General features: G+C 39.1%; 2 protein-coding genes across 9 annotated transcripts in view; one reads left to right on the forward strand and one right to left on the reverse strand.

Moving 5' to 3' along the window:
* Nucleotides 1-2,137, reverse strand: part of C19H17orf67 (chromosome 19 C17orf67 homolog) — a 34,772-nt gene extending 32,635 nt beyond the window's left edge. For 2 of the 3 annotated variants that reach the window (XM_067716288.1, XM_067716286.1), the window contains exon 1: nt 2,001-2,116. The gene's annotated coding sequence lies outside the window, so the exon portion shown is untranslated. Of the gene's footprint in view, nt 1-2,000 lie in introns of all 3 variants that reach the window. The other variant, XM_067716287.1, reaches the window with a different exon arrangement.
* Nucleotides 2,032-26,969, forward strand: DGKE (diacylglycerol kinase epsilon). 6 transcript variants are annotated; one of them, XM_067716281.1, is made up of 12 exons: nt 2,032-2,171; nt 2,714-3,190; nt 10,578-10,737; nt 12,518-12,637; nt 14,724-14,867; nt 15,112-15,269; nt 15,646-15,697; nt 16,782-16,895; nt 17,940-18,011; nt 20,672-20,799; nt 21,015-21,126; nt 21,507-26,969. In XM_067716281.1, the coding sequence occupies exons 2-12, from the start codon at nt 2,736-2,738 to the stop codon at nt 21,684-21,686; spliced, it is 1,695 nt and encodes a 564-aa protein (XP_067572382.1). In that variant the 5' UTR covers nt 2,032-2,171; nt 2,714-2,735; the 3' UTR covers nt 21,687-26,969. The 6 variants fall into 6 exon arrangements, 5 of the variants coding, with proteins under 5 accessions (XP_067572382.1, XP_067572384.1, XP_067572385.1 ...); XM_067716282.1 differs by lacking the exon at nt 2,032-2,171 and adding an exon at nt 2,264-2,449; XM_067716283.1 differs by lacking the exon at nt 2,032-2,171 and having other exon boundaries at nt 2,262-3,190; nt 26,061-26,969.

Consider the following 26,969-nt stretch of genomic DNA (forward strand, 5'->3'; position numbering starts at 1 on the left):
GTGACAAAGTGAGAGAGAGGCATGGACATATATACACTACCAAATGTAAGGTAGATAGCTAGTGGGAAGCAGCTGCATAGCACAGGGAGATCAGCTCGGTGCTTTGTGACCGCCTGGAGGGGTGGGATAGGGAGGGTGGGAGGGAGGGAGACACAAGAGGGAAGAGATATGGGAACATATGTATAACTGATTCACTTTGTTACAAAGCAGAAACTAACACACCATTGTAAAGCAATTATACTCTAATAAAGATGTAAAAATATATATATATATGCTTCCCCTGTACCCTTGCTCTAAAAGCTACTGAAGGATGTGCTCCACAAAAACTAGAGAATTCACCAAGAAAGGGGAAATCACAGGACCTAGGAAACAGAAGGTGCAAACAGGAGCGCAGTGAAGGGGATCCTGGATGACCTCTGTGTTCTGACATCGGGGGCAGGCGGTCCAGTTGCTTCTAATATTTTAGAAACAACTTAAATAGCCAACAACGGAGTTAAGGTTACATAAACTGTGAACTGTATTCATAGAATGGAATATTATGCAACCATTAAATATAAATTTATAAAAACATGTAAAGGATATTTTGTTATGTTAAATGAAAAATGAGCTAGATAGAGAATATATCTACCATATGATCAAAATTATGTGTACAAAAAGGTTATCCATTGTTTCCATAGAAAATAATGGAAGAAAATAGGCCAAAATGTTCAAACATAGAGTGTCTTTGAGGTGAGAGATGGATGATTCTTTTTCTTCCTTTATATTTTTCTGTATTTCCCAAATGTTCTATAATGGGAATGGGGAGGGGGAATCCTCACTTTTTAAAAGTATATTCTTTTGTTACGTTTCCAAATCTAAACTAATTTAAGGGCTCTGCCTCAACTAGGAGTCATAAAAGACAACGATATTTCCGTACACATGAAGGCTATCAGAGGGGAAGGGAAGCTTTAGAGATCTCATCCAACTGTCCCATGTGGCAGATGAGGAACGTGAGGCCCAGAGAGATGAACAGACAAGCACAGGAAGATACAATTAGATGTGTGAGGGCAGGAATCTGATCCCAGGCCTCATAATGCCATCTAACTGCTCTTCCCATTTCACCACATGCCCTCCCTCAATCTTCACAATCCAGGTTATTAAATGTTTCAGCATTGCCACTCCAAGTGTGGCCTGGGAACCATCAACATTAGACCAGTTATTAGAAATGAAGACTCTCAGTCCTCATCCCTGAAAAAGGAAATAAGAATCTGCTTTTTAACAAGACAGTCCAGGGCACAGTTTCTCAGAGAAGTAACAAAATAAGAGAAATTCTCTCTTTGATGGTTTAGATTGAAGCAACTTCGGTGACGCAGTTAAAACAAAGTGATCTCAGCCCCAACACTGGGTTTGTGACAACAATCATGTACCTCTGTTTTCCTCGTCTGTAAAATGGGGATGACAAATTTAGCATGGCGCGTGGTAAGTGCAGAGATTGAAGCTGGGGTGCAGTAAGCCATTACAAACAGGGCTAATAAATCCTTCTTGTTAGGCATGTTTCAACAGTCCTGGCACTCTGGGAGAGCTGGGGCTCTTCGCACAGTGCTTGGCACATAGTAAGCCCTCAGCTTTCTGTTTAATAAGTAACTAGCGGGAGCGCAGGTGACAGCTACCAATTTTTTACTTGGATTGTCCTGTTCTATCAGAACATAACACTCTCAAAACTGCCAGTTTTCTCCCTTACAACTTTCAAAACTGCGCCAGCTCCCACCTCCACCAGTGAGGCTGGAAGTCACAGAAAAGGTTAATTTATACTGTGTAAATCATTCATGCTAGAACTCTCGCTCATTACAGACTCAGAAGACTCAACCATCCATCCTCTCTAACGCCCCCACCTAATTGTTACTCCGCCCACTGTTCTCCCTAAGCCACGCCCACGGGGGCCGCCCTTCCCATCCTGCTCCTCCTCCCCCTCCCCAAGGCCCTGCCGCCGCAGGCCTCTCGGCCTTCCGGTCGCATATTACACTCAGTCCAGCCGCCGAGCTCTAGCCGCAGGCCCCGCCCTCGCCCGCGGCTCCAGTGGACCCGGGCAGCTCCAGCGGCGTCCGCACGAACCCGCAGGCCTCCTGGTGGCGCGAGGGTGCGAGGAAGGCCCGAAACCTGGCCCCGGGAGCCGCGCCACCGCCCCAGACTAGGTAGGGCCGGAGGGGCGGGTGGGGCCGGGGCCCTGGCCCCCGAGGCCTCGCGAGAGGGGCGGGGCCGCGCGGTGGGCGGGGGCGGGCCTGAGGGAGGCCGCGCGGGCCCAGGAGCTGCAGTACGCGTGTGTTTGCTGGGTGTGGGCTAATGGTTACGGGCGCTAGCAGGCTCCGTGCGGCCCACGCGCGCCGTCGCGCCCAAAGAGTGGGCGCCGCACTGGCCTTCCCGTGGGGGCAGCCTGTACATTGTGATTGCGCCTTTCCCGGTGCCGGACGAGGTGAGGAGGCGGTGGCCGGGCCCAAGGAGGAGGGAGGGGACGGAGCGTGACAGCCCTGGGCGCCGCCCCCTCGGCGCCGCAGGTCCGCGGCGCGGCGACCCGGAGGCACTGGGGTCGGGCCGCGGGGAAGACGGCGTGCGTGCCCCTCCTTGGAGAGAGCGGAGCCACCTGGGCCGACGGCGCTTTGGGGATCCCCTGAAAGGCAGGAAGGAGGGCGGGACGGGGACAGCGAGCCCGAGGTGGACCCGCCCGTGTCTCTCCTAGTTAGAAATAGACCTTGGGGAAGATGGAAGGGGAGAAGCGGCCGGCGCCTTACGAGGGCCTCTTTGCGGACGGGCACCTGGTCCTGTGGACGCTGTGCTCGGTGCTGCTGCCCGTGTTCATCACCTTCTGGTGCAGCCTCCAGCGGTCGCGCCGGCAGCTGCACCGCAGGGACATCTTCCGCAAGAGCAAGCATGGGTGGCGCGACACGGACCTGTTCAGCCATCCCACCTACTGCTGCGTGTGCGCGCAGCACATCCTGCAGGGCGCCTTCTGCGACTGCTGCGGGCTGCGCGTGGACGAGGGCTGCCTCAAGAAGGCCGACAAGCGCTTTCACTGCAAGGAGATCATGCTCAAGAATGACAGCAAGGCCCTGGACGCCATGCACCACCACTGGATCCGGGGCAACGTGCCCCTGTGCAGTTACTGTGTGGTTTGCAAGCAGCAATGCGGCAGTCAACCCAAGCTCTGCGATTACAGGTACGGCCTTTGCGGGTACTGATTGCCCCACAATGCTTGGAGGGAGTCAGGATTTCAAAGAGTGGGCGTAGCAGCCTGCTTTGATCTCCACAAATGGCCTCAACTGCCCACTTAGAGGACACAAGCTAATAAATAGCCCTGGTATTATATACAGTGAGGCAGCTTTGCAATAGTCATTTGCCTCGTTGATTCATCTAGCTTACACTCCTTAGCCAACTTGCCCTTTTGGGTAATAAAACTTGGCTCTTAACTTTCATCCAGAGGTCTCTAAGTGCCACATACTTTATGGCCACTGTATGTTATATTTTAGCTTTTGTTTCTATTGTTTAGCTCCATTTTGCATGAGAAAAAATGAAGTATGAACAAATTAACTTTTCCCTAGAGTCTCAAAACTGATTCATCCTGGATGTTGTGTTATGAATGTACAATGAAAACAAGTGTCATTCCAGAGGAGCACTTTAAGTATCTTTTCTAATCTATATTCGGTGCTATAGTGAAATACACTCCAAAAGAACACTCCTTTTGCCAGATGGTCTTTCAGACCTGTAGCATCTTAGACAAGCGACTTTGATTAATCCAAGAATATTTTAATCGCTTTTAAATACACACTGGACAACACATTTGTGTTCTTAAATGTTGTCTGAAAATAGGTGAAGATGTCCTTTCCTCATGTTAGAGGTTGGTAATAAAAGGGGATGCTGCTTTGCAGATTATCTGTTCTAACTCACTTTACATTTGAGAGAATTTGATAGTTCAGAGAAATTTACTCAGTGGTAAAGTAGAACTGGCATCCTGGATTTCTAACCCCCAGTACAGGGTTAGGAATACTAACCCCTAGCCTCTTCTCTGCCTTAAGCCTGGACATCTTCATTGTGATGGGTTTTGTTTCTGACAAGTTGAAAAGTCCCTAAACATATTTAAGAACAGAAATAGAAAGCTGGCATGAGATAGCAAGTTACTTTTTTGATTATATTTTGTTTATTTAAAAATCCTTTTTTTAATTAGCATGAGCATTGTTATATCAACAATTATTTTTAAATCTTATTTTAAATAATTTTATACTTAAGATTTAGACTTTAAAAGTTACCAAAATATATACTTTAAACAACTACAGAGATTTATAACCATTTTTACTTGATATCTTTCAAATTTAGATGTCTTTTTGGCATCAGTGAGAGCTAGGTTACTAGTGTCTTTTTAAAAATTTCATAATTGTCTCCCTAGTTAAGCTTCAGTCTTGGAGAATTGGGATTAGTTGGAAAGAAGGCATGAATTGAATATTGTTTTATTTCCTTCCCTTCTTTGTGTCTGTGCAGAATTAGATTAAAATGGCTTCTATAAATATCTTAACTGCATTTCATATACTCCTTAACAAATAATCATAATGCTCTGATTCTCCAACCAAATGATCTTTCTAGAAATGCATATCTGATTGGGGTTTCTGCTCTGTTTAAAACCCTTCAATTACCCCCATCACTTAAAGTGATGGTCTTTCAGTGTTAACTCCAAGTGCTTAACGTGGTATACAAGGTCCTCGTGCTCTCTGGACCCTGCCTGCCTGTCTAGTCTTATCTACCACCATCTGCATTAAACTTTATGCACCAGCAACATCAGGCTGGTGTGGTTTCCTTTAAATACCCTTTTCATACTACCCTTTTTTTTCTCAAGGCTTAAGTATCCTCCTCCTGGCTAGCTTCTAGGCATCCTTCAAAGATTTTTTTTTCTTTAATTTATTTGGCTGCGCTGTGTCTTAGTTGCAGCATGCGGGAACTTTTAGTTGCGGCATGCAGGATCTAGTTCCCTGACCAGGGGTCGAACCCTGGCCCCTTGCATTGGGAGTGCAGAGTCTTAACCACTGGACCACCAGGGAAGTCCCTCTAGGCATGCTAATGACTCATCTTGTGCCCTTTACTCCAGGAACACTTCCCTAATCTACTCACCCCTGCCCCCAATTTTTCCTTCTTAATGATGACATCATATCCTATATCTCAGTAGTTCTCAAAGTAAGGTCCCCAGACCAGCAGCATCAGTATCACTTGGAAACTTGTTACAAATGCAAATTCTAACACAGATTTAGATTTAGCACACAAAATTAAATAAAATATTTGTATTTAATACAAAATAAAATGTTTACAATATTTGAGACATACTTAGACCAAAAATTGATTGTTGTTTATCTGTAATTAACATTTAACTGAGCATCTTCCATTTTTCCTGGCAGTGTTAGCCCCAGCCCAGACACACTGAATCAGAAACTTGGGCTGGCAACCAACAATCTTCGCCTAACAGGCCCTGCAGATAATTCTAAAGTTTAAGAACCACTGCTATATTTATGTACTTCTTAAACATGAGCCTCTGTCCTTAATTTTGTGTTCCCTCCTTTGAGCACAGTGAACATGGCAGTGATAGGTCTCCGTTTCTGCCTTAGCTTGTTCTTACTGGTTACTGAGCAGTCAGTTCCCAGCATGCTGGAACTCCTCACCCATGGTAAAAATGGTTCCTTTATAATTTAGGAAGTGTTTATCATTCCCAGGAGAAGAGATCACAGTGTCCTGAAGTAGTATGTATTTTATAATATTCTGATTTATTTTAGCAGATAATTTTATGCAGGATTACAGTCTGCTGTGACCTTCTGTAGGAATGAGATATTTTGGAAAAAGAAACAGAATAAATATTTACAACCTTTAAACACAGACCAGACTGTCCCTCTCTGGATTTTATCCAGCCCTGGGGAGGGCTCCTTCTGTGCCTGCGTCACATTCTTGGGAAGTCTAAGATTTCAAGTGAACTGTGAAGACTGTTCAACAAGGTAGCATCTTGAAGGGCCATGTGACAGGTGGTAACTGATTTTAAAGGCTACAGAATAAGTGACAAAGGACTTTTAATTTATACTCACTGTCATTATTCAGTTTTCACATATTAAGCATATATTTTGTGCCAGGCACTGTGCTGGATCCTATTTTCCCTGTAGGCTTCTTTCTTTTCTGTGTTTTCCTGCCTCTGCCCCAACCACGGCAGAGTATGTCTGCACCTAGTATCATCTTATCACTGCTCCCCACACTTCTTTTGTTTCTTCTAACCTCTATTCTGACTAAAATAGGAAATCAGGTTCTATTTTTAAGTATTCATTATGTTTATTGAGTAAACCTTTGTTCCTTATAGTGTTCTGTCTCTCATTAAGAAAACTTTTTGGTTTATATTGTATTTTTATTTATAAAAACCTTTATAAAACACTTTTTTATTTATTAAAAAACCTTTTATTTATAAGGCCTTTTCTTCATTACACCCCCCTCCACACACACACACACACACACACACACACACACACACAGTGATTAATAAAACAGGCTTCTGACTCTTGGCAGCTTTACTCTAGGCTTTGATCTTAAACTTTATGATGCTGGATTCTAGTGTTTATTCATTTCATTAATTATCTGAAACAATGAAAGGATACCAAGTTATCTTCTGGAGCAGAGGTGAGCATACTTTTTCTATAAAGAGCCAAACTAAGTATTTCAGGCTTTGCAGACCATATGGTCTGTTATAATTACTTCACTCTACCGTCCATCATAGTACAAAACTAGCAACAGACAGCACATAAATGAATGGCGTAGCTATATTCCAATAAAACTTATTCACAGAATTAGGAGGCAGATGTATTTGTAGTTTGCCAACCCCATTCTAGTGTGAATTTCATAGATGACCATCTCAGCTTCACATATAATTCTGTTGCCTCTTCCAGCATGCTAAAGAAGAGAGCTATTGTGAACAGGTAACTTTAGAGAAGACTTTTTTTTTTTTAATAAAACAGTCATACCCCTGCACAAGAATGGCACATAGGGTAATGTTCTGTGTCTTCATAAGGGTAAGTTACATAATTATGTTTACTTGTCAAAACTCAGCAGATGTACATATTTGTACATTTCATCGTATATAAATTTTACATTGAAAGAAAAAAACCTATAAACAAATACTGAACTCAAGGTAATGATATGCCTGCTTGCTGAGGTGTTTAAGAGATATTCTAATGTCTGCGATTTATGTTTAATGCACCAAAAATAAGATAGATTAATGGATAGATAGAAATGAAACAAAGCAATTACAGTTAATATATTAATGTTGGAATATAGGTGGTGGGCTTACCTGCGTTCCTGTAAAAAAAATTTTTTTAACGCAAAAACACTTAAAAAAGCAAGGAACTAATAAGAACCTACTGTATAGCACAGGGAACTCCACTCAGTACTACTCTGTAATGGCCTATATGGGAAAAGAATCTAAAAAAGAGTGGATATATGTATAACTGATTCACTTTGCTGTACACCTGAAACTAACACAACATTGGAAATCAACTATACTCCAATAAAAATTAAATTGTGTGTGTGTGTGTGTATAAAAGCAAGGAGACTATCATTGTGTTTTGGAAATACTTGCTGAAGTATTGAAAGGTCAAATCTCATAATGTCCATAATTTACTTTCAAATGATTTAGCAAAATATGAGTTTATTTTGAAAGAGAGAAAGAAAATGTGGGAGAAAATGTTACTTAAGAATCAGAGTTAAGGGTTGGTTTAAGGGTATTCATTTTGCTATTCTTTTGACTTCTGTGTAGGTTTAAAATTTTTCAAAATAAAAAGTTGGGGAAAGAATAAAGATCATAAACAATCATTCAAAGACATGACTGCTAAAACTAAGTATCAAGACATTATTAGTAATGTCTTATTTTCCCATCAGGTTTGAAATCTAGGTCAGATAAAATACCAATTACAAAATATATATGGAGAACAGGTCTCAATTTTGATTGTGGTATTTCTCAGGAAAAATATAAAGCTGAATAAGGAGTAAGTATTTTGGCTTTACCTTTACAGAGCAAAGGCTGATAATAGCCATCACCTTGGTTACGAGTCTTTTCTGAAATTTATGAGAACTTATTAAATGATAAAGGTGTCACAAATTAGTGGGATAGAAAAGATTACTTTATAAATCATGCTAGGACATGTGCTCTTTGAGGAAATAAAAGTTGACTCTTCATATCACACTCTATACCAAAATAAACTCCAGATGGATTGAAGCAGGAGTTCTTAGTTCATAGATAGATAAGGTTCCAGGAAGCCTGACACTTTCATGAGATTCTCAGTGGAATCTGTAGCCCCAGAAGGTTAAGAAGCACTGAATTAAAGGCATAAATATGAAAACAAGTGTGAGGGGGGAATAGCTATAGGCAAATATCTAATTTGGAAAGGTAAAGGACTTCAGAGCATGAAAGCATTTAAATAAACCACAAAGGGAAGTACAGATCTGTCTAGCAAAAAATAAAGTACATTAAAAGGTAAATTTAAGAGAAAACTGAAATGTTTGCAATAACTATGACAGAACAGAAGTTGATATCCTATATAAATTAAAAGTACATGCAGTTATTAAAACCTAGTAAAAGATGAATATAGACCATGAATCAATTCACAAAAAATTATGATATATCCATGTGATATGATATTAATATTCTTAACAAACCGTGTTTTTTAAAAAATACTTAATGGCATAGGACAGAATTCATGATACAATTTCCAAAGAAAAGTACTGTCCAGATATATATATAAAAATACATCATATCCCTAACCTGAAAAATAAACATATAGGGACTGTAAAACTGAGAATAAATACATCAGAAAGTTAAGAGTAACTATCTCTGGATGACTTTTATGTCTTTCTGTATTTTCTAAATTCTAAAGCATAAGCCAATATCATCTAAAATACAGTTTTAAAAATTTATACAAGTAGTTCATGAATACATACTGGTGTTTAGAAACTCAAGCAATACCAAAGAACATAGAGTAAAAAGAGAATGTTCTTCTCATCCCTCGGTCCCATTTTTCTTCCCAGAGGAAACCATTGTGAAATAATTCAGTGGGTTTCCTTTCAGGTTATTTTCAGTAATAATATACTAGTTTAAAGTTAACGGTAGAGCAGTAGGTGGAGGTGGTATACTTTGGCTGCATTAGCAGTCTGTTGCCGTTTCTCAAGCTTAGGTTGAAAGCAAGTGTTAACAGGGTTATCATGCAAGTTAATGTACAGTTTTCCCTTTAACAGATCCTGCAGATAATTGTAATTTGGGCAGTAAATAGGATTCTTGAGTTAATAGCAGTAATTACTTGATAAAACTGAACATCCAGCTGAAAAAAAACTTTAGAAGTCCAAGAGAGTTGACCTTGGGGTGAAAGAGTTTTTATCCGCTTTTTAATTTATTTATTTAATTCTAACCATTGTTTTCTGTTGACCTGTTTTTGTCTGTACAGTCAGATTTGCCTTATCTGTGAGTGGATTAAATACTTAGTAGATTAATAATAGAAACCCAGGACCTTTGCCAGCACTATTCTCTGCTTGTTTCATGCATGCATTCAAATGTAGAGGCAAATTAGAACATAAATATCTGTCTGTACTTCAGATGCAAACATATAGATTAGTTTCATATTAACTGCCAATAAGAAGTTGACTATTTTACTATATTTGCTAAAGTGTTCACAGATGGTTATAAGTCAGGCGGTTTTCACACTGGACCCTGAGGAACTCTTTTAAGGACCCAGGCCAATGGGGCATTTAAGCTGAAGGCCTTTAGGCCTCACGAACCTATTCCAGCCAAAGCACAAATCGATAGTACACAAAACCATTGTTCTAGACCAGCTTTGTTTATGTGGATTATATCTACTAATATTTACCACGTTGTAAATTAAAACTGAGAAATTGTTTAAATATTCATTTTAAAAATAACAATAATGGTAACAAAATATTTTTGTGAAAATTTAGTGAGAAGATTGGCATCGTTTTACTTTTTTGGTACATTTCTTTGGTGTGGAAGTCAGCTAGCGCCTCCTATCTACTTCTGCATTCAGTCTGTTGATTTAGCACATATCATATAGCTTCCGGAAAACTCCACCGTATATTTTGGATAGAATGAAGGTGAAATAACATATTACTATTCAAATGATTTTAACTTCAGAGACACCCTGAAAGGATCTTCCCCAGACCGCACTTTAAGAACCACTGTTAGATTAAACTGTCAAGTATGCTCAAAGTTTATTGTTCTAGGGACTTCCCTGGTGGTCCAGTGGTTATGACTCTGCACTTCTACTGCAGGGGGCACGGTTTTGATCCCTGGTCAGGGAACTAAGATCCTACATGCCGCATGCCCCCCCCCAAAAAAAAGGGCATTAAAAAAAAAGTTTATTGCTCTATTTTCACTGTGCAGATACAATTATAAATTTTTTATTTGCCAGATTTTTTCATTGGTGATGAAATTACTATTTCAGTTTTTTTTTGACAAAAATGATTGGTTTGCAGATGAGTAAGATTGTGGTTTAAAGTTAATTATTGTCTTTGTTTTTTCCTTCCCTCAGGTGCATTTGGTGTCAGAAAACAGTACATGATGAGTGTATGAAAAATAGCTTAAAGAATGAACAGTGTGATTTTGGAGAATTCAAAAACCTCATCATTCCACCAAGTTATTTAACCTTCATTAATCAGATGCGTAAAGACAAAAAAACAGATTATGCAATGGTAATCAGAGTTTACTTTTCCTTATGTAACTGATTTCCAAAAAGTTATTTAAGTCAGTGTATGAAACACAACTGTATGTGTGAGAAGAATCATTATGGTAAGCCATAATGCCCTACCCACTTGCTAAAGATGTGCCACAAATTTCGGCACTTGAGTTCTTTCAGGTCTGAAGGGAAGTTGGAATATGTTATATTAGTGGATCCTAAATCACTGAGTCCAAATCACTTGAGGAGCTTTTTAAAAATACAGACTTCTGAGCCCACCTCCATCACCATGTTTGATTTAGCAGATCTAGGGTAAGTCCCAGGAATCTGTATTTTGTTTAAGTCCTCAGATGATTCTGATGAACAGTCGGATTTGGGATTCATGATTATTGTCAGTGAAAAGAAAACAGATTTTCCTCACACGTTGTTCTAAAAGAATTTTTTCGTTTGGAACCTCACGTAGGGGCCTGGAGATAAGTTTATGTTGCACGTTAGATGCTCCCACAGATAATGGTGATCATTAAAGCTGTTGACAATACTTGGCGGTATGTATGTGTATGAAAATTGGTACAAACATCTTTCAGTCTTCATGTAGTTCTGAAGGAAAAACTGTAAAATCTGCATTTATTTCCTGCTTGAATGTCCCAGAGTAGTTAAACTATTTCATTCTAAAACTAAATTGTGTTTTTTCCAAGTTCGGAGTTTATATCTTAAATGTCATCTTTGTCAATATTCCTGCAAAAGAAAGAGGGATGTTAAAATTTAAAACATGTTTAATGTTGTTGTGATACTTTTTTTTAAATGGACAACGCTTATGTATCTGAATTCAATCTGAGATCATAGGGGATGAGAATCACTAAGTAAAACCGTGGAACATCTTCATTAATGTTATATCCACAAGGAGAAGGGGAGGGGAAAGAAGTGGTTAGATTAGAGAAACATTAATTTCATTTGACTTTGGGCTTTGTACAGTTCTGGATTCTTGAATCTATTTCTGAATATCCCATTAAAAATTAAAAAAAAGCTTGAAAATTAGAATTCATCCAGAAAAGGACAGTCAGGGTTAAGAGAGCAGAGAAGATCAATGTCCATTCTATGAAGGGTTGAAACGTGTTGCCTGGGAGACAAGACTAATAAACAATATAATGCTTAAGGTGTTTGAACACAACAGTTATATGGAAGAACAAATGAAATTATTCCTTGCCTCAGGAATCAAAAGTAGAACAATGGCGCTTCCCTGGTGGCGCAGTGGTTGAGAGTCCCCCTGCTGATACGGGGGACACGGGTTCGTGCCCCGGTCCAGGAGGATCCCACATGCCGTGGAGCAGCTGGGCCCGTGAGCCATGGCCGCTGAGCCTGCGCGTCCGGAGCCTGTGCTCCGCAACGGGAGAGGCCACAACAGTGAGAGGCCCACGTACCGCAAAAAAAAAATAAAAGAACAATTGAAGTTATTGAAAGACAGATTTTTAACTCAATTTAAGTCAGAACTTTCTAATAATTTGATTTAGTAGTGGAATGGGCCGCCTTGTTAGTGAGTTCCTTCTTACATGAGTATCCAAGTATATACTGGATGACTTATCTAGAATAATGTAGAAAAGAATTACATATTAAGCAGAAATTAGTTCATTTCTAAGGAACTTTAACATTCTTAGAATTCTTTGATTTTTATATTGTATCGATTGGGATAGTTGTTCTCTCAGCAGATTTACAGCACTGTTGTTATTAAGAAATGAAAACACTTATTGCTCACCATCTTTGAGATATTAAGGTCTTTTCACTCACATTAATTTTTTTAGCTAGCATCTAAGCTTGGAAAGCAGTGGACTCCATTAATAATCCTGGCCAACTCTCGTAGTGGAACTAATATGGGAGAAGGACTGCTGGGAGAATTCAGGATCCTCCTCAATCCCGTACAGGTAACCAAAGAGAAAACCTTCCTTTCTGTATTAATCTTTTCATTTTTAGTTTTACGTTTCCCGTAAATTGTAATGGCTGTTAATGCTTGAAACCAGTAATCATCTGATTGTAGGGAAGAATAATAATTATGGAAGTATTGAGCCATTCACATATGTGGAGAAAGAGGGGTTCTCATGGTGGGGATGTAAAATGCTGCAGCAACTTTAGAAAACACTTGGACAATTTCTTAAAAAGTCAAACAGGGACTTCCCTGGTGGTCCAGTGGCTAAGGCTCCATGCTCCCAGTGTAGGTGGCCCAGGTTCGATCCCTGGTCAGGGAACTAGATCCCACATGCCACAGCTGAAAGATCCCACACACCGCAACTAAAGATCCAACAACGCCGCAATGAAGATCCTGCATGTGGCAACGAAGATCCCGCGTGCCACAGCTAAGACCCAGCGCAGCCAAATAAATAAATAGATATTTTTTTAAAACAAGAAAGTCAAACATAAATTTACCGTACCCCCTAGAACTTCTAGGAATCTACCCAAGGGAAACAAAAACATATATCCCACAAACACTTTTATGCAAATGTTCATAGCACCATAATTCATAATAGCCAGAAAGTGAAAATACCCCACTGTCCATCAGTCAGTGGCTGGATAAAACAAAATGTGATATACCCATATGAACGGAATATTCAGTGATAAAAAGGAACTACTGATACATACATGCATACTACAATAAATGAACCTCAAAAACATGCTGAGTGAAAGAAGCCCAATGCAGGGGACCCATATTGTATGATTCCATTTATATGACACGTTCAGAAAGGGTAAATCTATAGAAACAGAGAGTAAAACAGTGATTGCTGGAAATTGGGAGTAATTGCACACCAACATTTTTAAATGTAAGAATAAAAGACTCAGACCATTAAGATTGAGCTGACATGCTAGCGGCTTCTATTTTGAAAAACTAAACAACTCATTGTGCAACAATCATAAATGCAGTAACTTTTCTTTCTAATTTGTAATTTTCCCTTTCAACATTACACAACTTAAGGAAATATAAAAATAATTTTAAAAGGAAAGAGAAAGGGGAGTTCCCTGGCTGTCCATTGGTTAGGACTCGGCACTTTCACTGCCGTGGCCTGGGGTTCAATCCCTGTTCAGGGAACTAAGATCCTGCAGTCACGTGGCGCAGCCAAAATAAATAAATGAATAAAATTTTAAAATAAAAGGAAGGAAAATCACCTGCATTATCTCCACACAAATACATCAGTTGTTTTCAGTTGTCCATGTTCTTTCCATGAATTGTCTGTGCATTTACATATTAGCATTTTGTAACAATAATCTAGGTAGAAGTTTACATTCTGTTTTCTTTACCTAAAAGTATATTTTTCTGTGTTGCAACATAGTCCTCATAATTATGTATGAAATGACTAAGAAAATAATCAAATGGATATATCTATATCCAGTCTCCTGCTGTTGGAGGTCAAGTTTCTCTCTAAGGTTGTGCCATTATAAATAATGCCACACTAAATATCTTTACACACAGGACATTTTTGTCTTTTGAAATATCTTCCTAGATCATTTACAGAATTATAGGTATCAAGGATCCTTTCACCTTTATGTCATTTTATGCATATTGCAGAATTGTTTTCCAGAAATTGGTACTAACTTGCACTAGTAATGGAGTTTTTGAATCCAGTATAAAATATGAAGCACTAGTTAAAGGTGAACTTAGCACAGCCTGGTTTTACGTGAACAGCAAAGAGGCAGTATTGTATAGTGCATAAACTACAGGATTGAATTTGTATGTCGGTACCTAATTATCAGAGGAAGCGTAGGCAAGTTATTTAACCTTCCTGTGCCTCCATTTCCTGGACAGTAGAATGAGGTTTACTCGTGCTTTGTAGGGTCAGCATTGGGATGATCCACAGTGAATATAGTCTGGCATAGTGCCTGGCTTATTGTTAAAGATAAACGCATTGTAGCCAGTATTGTTATTTATGCATATCTATGTACTCATCTAGAAGGAAATTATCCTCACAGATGGATGACAGTGTTGGATAAAATAATTTTTTCCTTTTCTTTCACGTCTAGGTTTTTGATGTTACTAAAACTCCCCCTGTCAAAGCCCTGCAACTTTGTACCCTTCTTCCCTATTACTCAGCTCGAGTCCTTGTTTGTGGAGGGGATGGGACTGTGGGCTGGGTCCTGGATGCAGTTGATGAAATGAAGATTAAGGTATCCATCTTTAAGACCTACTTGCCTTTCACAGAAGCACTTCTAAGATAACTATACAGTATTTGTGCTTATATGTTTTATTATGCAGATGAATATTAGAAGACATTGCCGATTTTAAATATTGTGATTGAGCAGTTATTATTATATTTGTATCTTTATTGCTTTGGCTTTAAATTTTACCAAATACTATTACCCTACAAATAGTCTGAAGAGAAAAATCAAAAATATATCTTCTATATTGTAGGGACAAGAGAAATACATTCCACAAGTTGCAGTCTTGCCTCTGGGAACAGGCAACGATCTGTCTAATACCTTGGGTTGGGGTACAGGCTATGCGGGAGAAATCCCAGTTGCACAAGTCTTAAGAAACGTGATGGAAGCAGATGGAGTTAAACTAGATAGGTAAGTTATACTTCCCCCCAAAAGTAGATTTCTTGAGCTTTGGGAATATTGTTTGGATTATAAATGAAAACTTGTATAGTTATAAAGTTAAATGTAATTTAAAGGTAAAAAACTATGTTAGTTGTACTTATACATGGATACTGGTGTTTTATTTTGTTGCTGTATATTTTGTTGTTATGTAAGGACTGAAGTCATAAATTAGGCTGAGTACTCATTTCAAAACTTACATACTCACTTAAATGTGCTTATTTCTCCAAATGCTATTTTAATAGAACAACCTCGTCTACCAGGTGTCCAGAGTTGATTGGTAATAATTATAGTTAATTGGCAGTTAATTTGGTAATAATTACTGGTTCTTTTTTAACTTCTGTTTTAGATGGAAAGTTCAAGTAACAAATAAAGGATACTACAACTTAAGAAAACTCAAGGTACGTTTTTAGGGCTGCAGTTTCGAGTGGTCTCAACAAGCATGATGGAGTGCTTCCATTGTGGTGCTGTGGTGGGACACAGCGACAGGTCCTTATCTCTAGGGAGCTGGTTATGAAATAGGCTGGGGGTGTGCGGGTTCCACCCTGGTAGATCAGGCTGGAAATATTTCAGGGGAAGTGACCTGGGAGTTGGTCCTTAAAATTTAAATACAATTTAGATCAACAGAGAAAGGCACAAAAGGCTTCCCAGGTAGAGGAAATAGAGACGAGAGGGTGCACATCATGGTTAGTAAATAGCAATACAGAGATAGCAGATCTGTATTTTTAAAAAGATACTCTGGAGATAGTGTGAAAATAGGTTAGAAACCTGCACTATGGCCCAAAAAAAGGGAATCTTCGGATGAGGACAATTCAGAGACGTTTTAGAGGCGGAATTGATCAAGACTCGGCGGCTGATTGGTATCAGGGGAAGCGAGAAAAAACGTTACTGCCAGATTTCTAGTTTTTATGACGGGATGTATAGCAGTGACATTAACCAGGATAAGAAAAATAGAGTTTCAGGTTTGAATAGGAAGAAAACGCGTTAAGATTTTGGGCATGTCACCCTTGAGTCTGTGGCCCACTGAACAAGAAGTCAGAAATGCAAGCTTATTGCTCAGGAAGAAGATTAAGTGCAGCTAGGTTGAGGGGATCCAGGCTGGATGGGGAAGTAAGATAAGTTAAGCGGGGACCAATAGCCTGATTGAGACTGAAAAAGCTGAGAGCCTGAGAGTTGCAATGGAAGTAAAAAGCAAATGTAATGGGAACACAGGAGTGGAAAGCCTGGGTGCAAAGTAGAGCCATTTAGATGTAGCATATTAACCAGAAATGGAAAGTGAAATTTATATCTTATAGGATCAACCTTTGAACTGAAGCTTTATCTCTGGAAACTTCACTGGATAGCATAAAATAACTCTACGCAAAAAGTGAATGCAGAAAGTACTTAATTTTCATAAAGAACACAGACTAAGATTTACATATTTATTATATAACACAGGCTTGGATGGAAGCATAATCTGTTGCTTATTTTTACCCTTTTCCACAGGAATTCACAATGAACAACTATTTTTCTGTTGGACCTGATGCTCTTATGGCCCTCAATTTTCACGCTCATCGTGAGAAGGCACCATCTCTGTTTTCTAGCAGAATTCTTAATAAGGTGTGTTGGATAAAATAACCTTTCCTGCTTATCACCTAAGGTACAGTAAAAATCAATAGTTCAATTATATCTAGCACTCTTTCAACTAGATTGAGATAGAACTAACTTATGGAAACATTTACCTGTTCTGTTTTATGTAAGACTGTCAAATTAGATCCTTAAATGTATTAAAGTATTTCATAACCACGACCAAATTTTTTTAACTCAGAGTTGGGATGTTTTACAGCATATTTCACTTAGATGGCAACTAAATGGAATATATGAGAGCTTATCTTACTTAAATGGCAAGTAGAATTGGAAATAAATTTAGGCAGGATAAATTTTTGGTGAAGTCATTAATGGAAAACTAGATTCCATTGGCCTGAAAAGACTCTAAAAGGCAGATGAGGTAAGAAAAGGAGCCATTTGTTTACTGCACTTTTAACTGGGATCATCTCTGGTTTATAGTACAATTGATTCCTTTGGTGGAAGTTTTGTCTTGGAATCTTTTTAATGACTTTTGGTGATTGAGCAATAGGATGCAAAAAATAGATACAAAACAGTTTTGTTCCTGGTTCTGTTTTACAAATATTTCAAATTTACAAATAGCTCTCTTTTATTAATATAGTTACTAAGGCAATAAGAATTGCTGTTCATACAGTTGCTAATTAACATCTCAGTGCTTCCATCAACCTTTCTGTATTCAAAAGTGATTATAAAATGTTTGCTAGACTTACCTGTGTTACTTTCATTAAGTAATCTGAAGTACTAGAAAAAGGTGGAATTTTCTAATTTTAACACAGTATTTCTTTATAAGGTGTACCTTTTTGGATAAACTGGGAGAAAACAGCATTTAAGCACAAACCACCCCATCCTACATTCCCCTGAAAAAATGGGCTAATTAAACTCAGAAGTAATGGTGCCCCTTCTTCCATCTGTATCTAGTCCACTCTCTGGATACATGACTCAACCATCACATCAGGGAGCTTTGGTTCAGTGTCTTTTTCTTGCTTACAGGGCTTCTTAGATTGCTTTAATATCATATTTTCTGTCCATTTCTCATAGGCTGTTTACTTATTTTATGGAACCAAAGATTGTTTAGTGCAAGAATGTAAAGATTTGAATAAAAAAGTTGAGGTAAGCTTTTTTTTTTTTACATCTTTATTGGAGTATAATTGCTTTACAATGGTGTGTTAGTTTCAGCTTTATAACAAAGTAAATCAGTTATACATGTACATATGTTCCCATATCTTCCCTCTTGCATCTCCCTCCCTCCCACCCTCCCTATCCCACCCCTCCAGGCGGTCACAAAGCACCGAGCTGATCTCCCTGTGCTATGCGGCTGCTTCCCACTAGCTATCTAACTTATGTTTGGTAGTGTATATATGTAAGCTTTTTAAACTTTTAGGTGGTCTCTGGATTATGAACTTTTTTTTAACGAAAACGCTGAACTTTCTATTAACATATTTTGCTAACACAGGGAGTATTTATTGTGTACCAGACACTCTACTAAGTGCTTTATACACATTTTCCCACTGAATTCTCACTACAACCTGTAAGACAGGTACTATTATATTCCCATCTCGCAGAAAACTATTTGAAATTAAATAACTTGCCCACATTCACAAAGTGCCCAAGGATATAGGTAACCAGGATTTGAACCCGGGATTATGTAACTCCAGAGTCTGTTACATAGACAGACTCTGAACGGCGTCCATGTGAGTTCTCTGACACAGTGCCTAACTCATCATGTACTCAGAGGAAGTTTAAGCCCAAAGTTTAACTCCTATTATGGTTGTGATGTGTCTCTCTTACATACTAAAGCAAAATAGAAATGTATGAGCAATAAAGATAGGATATTCATGATTGCTTATTGCTACAGCACCCCTGACATCACGATATGGCAAAGTTTTATATGTATTTCTTGCTTGCTTCAGAAAAGAATCTGTAATGGTTAATAGCAATGGCAAAGACATTAATACAGAGAAACCTAGAACTACTAAAAAAGGGGGACTTCCTCCACAGTCCAGTGGTTAAGACTCCACACTTCCACTGCAGTGGGCGTGGGTTTGATCCCTGGTTGGGGAACCAAGAGCTCACATACCATAGCTCAGCCAAAAAAAAAAAAAAGTAAGAAGGGAAGAGCCAAACAATAAACAACTTAGGGAAAGAGTGAGAAAAGAGCCAAGAGGGAGGAGCCTGACTGTACACTCACCAAGGAAAGCTGCTGCGGTGAGGTAGACGCTGAGCTCACGGCACAGGAGGAATGGCGAGGGTTGCCGTAAAAAATGTTGCCTTCTGCTTTATCATATTTCCTTTTTCCTGGGCTTTGATAGCAGGGGTAGAGTGAAGCATACAAGGTAGCACTTTTTTTTTTTTTTTGGTCTAATAGTTTATTTATACAAAAATTATTTGTGAAACCACCTACAAAATGCCAGGCACTGTTCTAGGTACTAGCTGTACAGTGATAAATCCCTCGGTCTCACTAAGTTTACAGTCTGGAGAGAAGAAAGACATTTAAATCATATTGCAATATGGCATGAGAAGTGATCTGATAAGGAAAATATGCGGTCTTAGAGGAATAGATAAGAGCAGTACATAACCCAGGGACTGGAAACTGTCTAGGGAAAGTGACTGACAAGGAAGTCTTTCTGGAAGAAGTGACAAGCTGCCGTCTGCAAATTAAATAAAACTTAGCTAAGTGAAGAGAGATGAAAATTATTCTAGGCTTAGAACAGCATGTGTGGAGGCCCAGAGACAAAAGAGTACGTGACATATTTGAGTGTGTTCAAGCTGGACCATAGCTTGCGGGAGAGAAAGGGATAAGAGAGCTGAGGCTGGAGAGATGGACAGAGGCCAAGATCACAGAGGAATTTGTGACTTGTTAAGGAACTTGGATTTCATCATGAGCACTGAGTCAAGCCATTGAAGGGATGTAATAAGGGGATAAGTGTCAATCTAACCAATCTTTGAGAGATGAGTAAGAGGACAGTAAAGCTAGAGAAACGATGGGCTGCTGGACTAGGGTACTGTCAGGAATGATGGAGAAGGATGGATACTTAGAAGAAGCAGCATCAGTTGTTTTTAGTGATTAATTGGTATGGAGGGTAAAGGCACAGAAGTCAAAGATAATTCCCAGGTTTCTGGTTAGGCTGCGGCATTGGGGGCGGGGGAGTGCTACTCTTTCTTGGGAAAGTAGATTAGGTGCCACAGTCAGTTGGCAGTGTTTTGTGGGCAGTTAGGTTTATAGATCTAGCCCAGTTCCCTTTCCTGGACAAGCAAAATAGAGCCATCAGCACAGAGGTGGCAATTAGCAAGATAGAAGTGGCTCAGATTTCAATCCAGAGTGTGTAGAGAAGAGAAAGGAGCCCAGTACATAGCTATGTGGAATGCCTTCAACGTGAGGTTGGGAGTAGTGACTGAGGAGGAACATCCAGAGAAGTATTCTGGTTCCCAGAAAGCAAAGGAGGAGAATAATTCAGGAAAAGAGGAAGGGGTCAACAGTGTGAGGTGCTATTAAAACAGCAAGTTAGATAAAACCTGAAAATATAAGGGGATTCAACAAAAAAGGATTTCTTTGATGACCTTGGTTTTAGAAATTTTCATTTGTTATAATTCATTTATTACAGTAAACATTGAACAGGTGAGAAAGACCAGGTTACCTGGAGTGAGGAGTAGGAAGCAGCCTTCCTACCAGCTGTCACATCTTATGTGTATGAAAATGGATGGGAATTTTAAGTGAGTATGTCTGGCAGTAGCATACCCTGAAGTAACTTACTCCTTGTATTTCTTTAAAGCTAGAGCTGGATGGTGAGCGAGTAGAACTGCCGAATTTGGAAGGTATTATCGTTCTGAACATTGGCTACTGGGGCGGTGGCTGCAGACTGTGGGAAGGGATGGGAGATGAGACTTACCCTCTAGCCAGGTATGTACATTTGCAAGTGGTTTTTTATGTCACTGGTTTCTGTCGTTCTTTGTAGACTTTTAACATTTTCCCCACAGATTTTCTTTATTGTGTACCTTGTTAATATCAATACTTAATAAGTTGTTGGTCCACCTGTGTTAAAAAGTAATTGTCCTACTGGGGCTGATTTTATTTTATTGCATCACATAATCCATATTTCCTTTGTCCAATTTTAGGCATGATGATGGTTTACTGGAAGTTGTTGGAGTATATGGGTCTTTCCACTGTGCTCAGATTCAAGTGAAACTGGCAAATCCTTTTCGAATAGGACAAGCACATACAGTGCGGGTAGGTGAAATATTGCTACAATGGACCAATTTGTCCATTTCTAAGCCATTGATGTGTAGAAGTAAGTATACGTGCTATACCTTGCCTTGAACCAGTATGTGGTTTACAGCCCATGCTGTTGGTCACCCTCCACCAGGGGTGAGTAGGATGGGGAGAAACAGGAAATATGACCCTCGATCCAGCTGAAGAAATGAAGTGTTCAGTGAAAAAAAATCCCTTAAACAATTGAAGAATAAAGATATATTCAGATTAATTTTCTAAGAGTGAAATGCTAATAAATGTCCCTGAGAAGGGTTAAGGGACTTGGGGTGTTATTAAGGAAGATTTTTCTGAGCTTTTTGGGGGCTGACGGTTTTCTCGTTATTTGTCCCTAATTCTAGCTGATCTTGAAGTGCTCGATGATGCCGATGCAGGTAGATGGGGAGCCATGGGCCCAGGGGCCCTGCACTGTCACCATAACCCACAAGACACACGCGCTGATGTTATATTTCTCTGGAGAACAAACAGATGACGACATCTCTAGTACTTCAGATCCAGAGGACACAAAGGAAGCTGAGTAGGTGGAGGAGGAAAAGAGAGCTTAGTGTAGAATCCTCACAAGCGAGTAGTTACACATTCATCCAAAATAGAACTCTGTCAGCTGGTTTAGTCTTCATTTCATCAGTAGTGTAATGGGTATACATTTATGTAAATAGCATTCCAAAATCAGCCAGAGCTCCGGTCGCTTCCGAATGCCTGGTCTTTTTTCAGCAAACTCTTTGATCATGTAGCACTAACTACAAGTCCCAGGACGTTCCCTGAAGGCTCTGTGTTTGAGAGTTGGCTCGCTGAAGTGTGCACTCGTTCCTTATTCTTGAGCCACACAGTTGATGGACACGTACATGCAACAAGATGTGGGTGGGAAAATCATTTCCATCTTAATTTTTACTGTGGTGACACCATAACGTTTTAAAAATTACTTGCGTTTTTGAAAGGAGATAGTTGGTGTCAAACTGGCAGGGTTCGTGCTGGACATCCTCCCTGCAGCATGCCTCTTAAGATTTCCTACAGCCCAGCACCGGGTGGATCCATAAAGATCTGTTTCCAGGAACCCCAAAAGGAGACATGGAAAAGGAAGACAACACTCAGATTTTTTACTTTAAATTTTATTTTAGGAACATTTTCAGACCCTCTAATGTTGTTTGGTTAACTCTGTTAATGACCAAGTTGAGCTGAAATTCAGCATCTTGTTTTATCCCAGTGTAGCCAAAAGAGAACCACCTAGGTGAATTGCAAAATTAACATTCAGAGCACTTTGGATTGGAAGTTACAGGTTTTGGAACTTCCCTCGTGGTCCAGTGGTTAAGACTCCACGCTTCCGTTGCAGGGGGAGTGGCCAAAAAAAGAAAAGGAAAGAAAAAGAAAGTTACAGGTTTAAAGCTGGATGGTTCACTGACTTCTCTTTTGATTAAAAGACAGTGTCAACAATTCAAAAAAATGTACTAAAGAAAATTTACCAGTCAGATTAACTGCCCAAAAATGTTCAGTGTTAATTGATAAGTTTTAAAAATTTAGTGGTCTGGTAGTATTTTGAAATATAGTAGTCTTTTATATCCAAAGTACTTAACAGAATTTCCCCTTGGGGAAGTGGATATGGAATCCTCTGCTAAAATGTTTATATCATATTTATTTTAAAATGAGAGATATATATTTTTTTACTTATTTATTTTCTTCATTGTCGTATACCTGTGTTTAGTGTTTACAATATATTGCTTTATTTAATAAGTTAAATTGATCACATAAATTCTGCTACTCACAATCAGAAGTGTAGCCTAAGTAATAGTTGAAACCCATAATTTAATTCTCGTGACAGATATATTATGTAGATATTCTCATTCTTCAGAAATATGCCGAGGGTGCCCCTCTGCTGCTCCCCAACCTACTCCCTCAGGTCCTGCCGTGGGGCCGCCCCACGGGGCCTCCAGCCTGGTGTTTTAGGACAAATGGCCCATTTGTGGGCTTGGTGGTCTTTTATGACATTAATCTCTGAAGGATTGGAATGTATCCCCCCAAACACTGTTAGCTCCCCTTAAGGGTCTATTATGAATCTGTCATCTATTATGAATTGCCAGAAACTTAAATTTCAGTCACCTTCAGGCCCAGGCCATGTTTTGAAGGAACAACTAAGTAGTGTATACAGTAGTCAGTACATTACATTAGAATGCTTTTATTTTGCTTAAATTAACCTCTTCCAGGTCTCAGTGGGAGCAGCTGAATTCTAGTATTCTTAAGATTTTGTGAGCAGAGCTGTTTTCACCTTATTCCTATACCATTCATGGTAGGTTACCTATTGCGGTGGTGGGAGAGTTTGTAGATTTTCTTTCAAGGGGCTGATCATGTTTTGAGTATAATGAGCTTCATTGTTTAATTCATGGTCAAAATTGTTACAGATATCACATTTTACAAATATACTGTTAAATTCACTTTGCTTTAGGCTATATTTTATCTATAATTCATAGTGCTAATTATAGAATCAAAGTAAATATTTAATATGGGATATCAGAATTAAAATAATCAAAATAACTTATCATTTTTTTAATTTTTAAAACTGTAACTATAATGTTACATTTGATTTTGAACAGATTTATATACAACACCCTCATTTATTTAAAAACAAACTGTTTTTGCAGTTTTCATAATCCAGTGAAGTTTTTTCCCTGCTTTGACCCTTCACAAAGTTTACCTATTACTGTATTCACTCATTCAGACTTAATTTTTATTTAGGAAAGTTATTTCAGAATACCATATCATAAAACATACTATCTTATTTTTTAAAAATTCACTAACTTTTTGGGCACATTTACTCAGCATTTCAAATAAATGTGTAGGCATGTGCCTTGTTTTAAATAAGTACAATTTATAAGACTCACGTTTGCAAGTTATATTTTAGAGTAGCAACTGTTGACATTACCAGGGATTCCACACTTTACAAAACATCATTTGCCACAGGATTTTTCTGTTCCATTTTAAACTGTCTTGATTAAAAAAAAAAAAAAAAAGTAACTTCTAAATTCTCAGGAAGAAGTGTAGTAAAGCATGTCTTCATGCCTGTTTTCAGGTTTCTCTCATCTTTTACTGTTCTAATGCATTCCTAACTCCTCGCAGACTTAGTCACTTAAATACTGAATACCTGGCAGCTCTTAGGGATCCCATAAGTAGATGGAGATAATTTTCAGTGCTTTGTTCTATTTAATAGAAATCAAACTGACTTGTGTTTTAAAATACAAGTTGTCTAATAGTAAGATTACATGATCTTAAATGTGTTTTAGGTTTTCTGCAACAATTAGCTGTGACCCCTTAATGTAGCTAATGTTTATAAAATTTTATAGTCAAAATTATTATTATTTTTTTTTAGTGTGTGTCAAAAAACACGTAGTATATGTTTGCCTACTTAGAGTTGGAAAATATACTGTGACTCAGAAATTGTAAACAGTTCTTTTTGTGCTGTAAAAATGAATACTACCAGTATGTCAAAAGAAAACTAGTGTGCATTTGTAATATAAGGTAAAATTGTATTTAATGTATATTATGGAATTTTAAATTTGCGCTCACTTAGGAAACTGTAAAGGGGATGTTAATTTACAGATTCTTGTGGATCTGAATACGTAATTTGTAAGCTTTATGTGGTTTTCCCCTCAAAATGATAACACTGAAACAAGAACCAGCACTTTATATTCAGACTTTTAAAAAAGTCTACCTAATTTGGGACAATGGAACATAGGTAGATTTACTTTAAAAATCTAGAAATTTAAAAAGAAAAAAGTGTTGTTACTCTATCCCAATCTGAATGAAAGTGTGTTCTCAGCAACAAGACAGAAGAGGTGGTTTTGGTTTTGCTTTTTAGAAGTATGCCCCTGCCTTTCTCAAATTTTCCCTTGAAGGCTTACCTCCTGTTTCTCCAAGTATACTCTGCAGTCTGTCCGCAGCATCCAGAATCACCTCAGGAGCTGGTTGACAGTGTGGCTGCCTAAGCCCAGCAACCAGCCCTTGACTTGAGGAATTGGGGTCTCTGGAGGTGGGACCTCGGCATCTCTGGTTTCATTAACAGGCACCTCACGTGCTTCTGATGCGCACTGAAATTTTAAAGTTACTCGTCTGTACCTCGTGTGTTCACCCAGGGCTTTTGCCGGCTAGATACTATGCAGAAATTTTGAATTAATTGGATGTTCTTAAATGTGTTTTTCCTTCACTCCACTAACTGCTTTCTTCCCCCAAAATCTATCTTCTAAAGGAACTCTATGAACAATTGGTTCGTATCCTATCCAAATTGATAAACTCTGTTACATAAAAATTGGTAGCCTCAGATTTTTCTGTGGAACTATGGGTTCTGGGCTATGATCCATGGAGTCTTGGAGGACAAGCAGTGCTTCAGGGGCCAGTGGAGTGGAGCCCACTGGGGCTTCTGCTTTCTCCCCACGCCGGGGTGCTGCTTCAGATCAGATTTCAGTAGATAAAACACTTCCTTTTTTTAAGAAAATAGTTGCCACTGTTTTCTTTCAAAGAGTTCAGAAGCCACTATAATGACTCTGTCGCCTGGTTAATTTTCTACTGATTTTTACATATTCAGAAACCTCGTGTTTTTTTGTAAAAAGAATATTTTGGATGTCTCAGTTGCTGCCTGGAATATGGCCACTTGGAATATGGCTATTTCACAAATTTTGAAGGCATTTTGTTGAATAGTAAAGCACTGACTTAGCCTCTGTTCCTTGTACTTCTAATTTTAGTAAAGTATAGAAATGGTCTGTGTATTTAATTTTAGTTATGTAAGTACACACACACACACACACACACACACACAGACACACACACACACACACACACACACACACACACACACACACACACACACACACACACACACACACACACTTACCCCCATGGCCCTGACTGTGCAGTCAGTGCATGAGGCCCACAGGTCTCAAAAAGGTGCATTCTAAGGTTCTGGAGAAAGAATCACAAAATGTCACCCTCTAATACAGAAGTTCACAAAACTTAAATGATTGAGGCTAGTCACCTACAGAAATGTCTGCAGAAACTAAGTCACCTAGAAGCTATAAATTGAAGTGTACTGCTGATAGTAGACCTAGGACACTTCAGTGCAAAGATGCCCTGAGCTACCTCACCGATAAAGGAAGTGTCAAAGCAGAATGCGCCTTGCAAGATAAACTACAGGAAATCACCATCACGTGGTACTTTTTGATGACTGACTCGGAATGTGGAAAAGAGAGCTGGAAAGTTAGATTGCTTTCCTTGTTCCTCTGACATTGTCCAGGCGAAGGGACAACCTGACTGGATGAGAAGGTTGGGCTATCTGAGCAGATTCCTAGAGTAAGGAAGGGTGCTTTGTGTACTTGGGTGACAGTGGCTCCTAAGAACTTTTGTTCTCATTACTCCAGTTCTGGGCTCTGCCAGCAGTCTTCTTCTCAAATTTGATCAGCTTGAATGAGCCCAGCACATAAATCGGCGCTCTGGTTTTAGTTCTGTTTTGTGCAAGTTTAGAACAGCCAGATCCTTGGCCCTGATCACCTGCAGGTGAACTGATTGGATCGGCTCTGTGAACCCACAGTGTCAAGGACGCTTGTGACAGGTCCGCTCGAGCAGCCAGCTGGCCTCATGTACTTTCTCCCCCCTTGGCCTCAGTACTATGTCCCTATCACTAATTACCCTGTGTTAACTGCTTTTGTTGTGTTGGGTCTGTATTGTGGTCAATGCCTACAGACAGAGAAATGTGAATTAAAGCATTTGATACGTTGATGATGTTTGCTTGTTTTTTAATAAAATTAAAGTGCAGCACTTGAAAAGTA

The sequence above is a fragment of the Pseudorca crassidens genome, chromosome 19 (assembly GCF_039906515.1).
Source record: "Pseudorca crassidens isolate mPseCra1 chromosome 19, mPseCra1.hap1, whole genome shotgun sequence".
Taxonomy (NCBI): Eukaryota; Metazoa; Chordata; class Mammalia; order Artiodactyla; family Delphinidae; genus Pseudorca; species Pseudorca crassidens.

Coding starts and splice junctions, on each gene's coding strand:
- DGKE (XM_067716281.1), top strand. CDS start 2,736: ATGGAAGGGGAGAAGCGGCCGGCGCCTTACGAGGGCCTCTTTGCGGAC. Junction 3,191..10,577: donor CCCAAGCTCTGCGATTACAG/GTACGGCCTTTG, acceptor TCCTTCCCTCAG/GTGCATTTGGTGTCAGAAAA. Junction 12,638..14,723: donor TCCTCCTCAATCCCGTACAG/GTAACCAAAGAG, acceptor TTTCACGTCTAG/GTTTTTGATGTTACTAAAAC.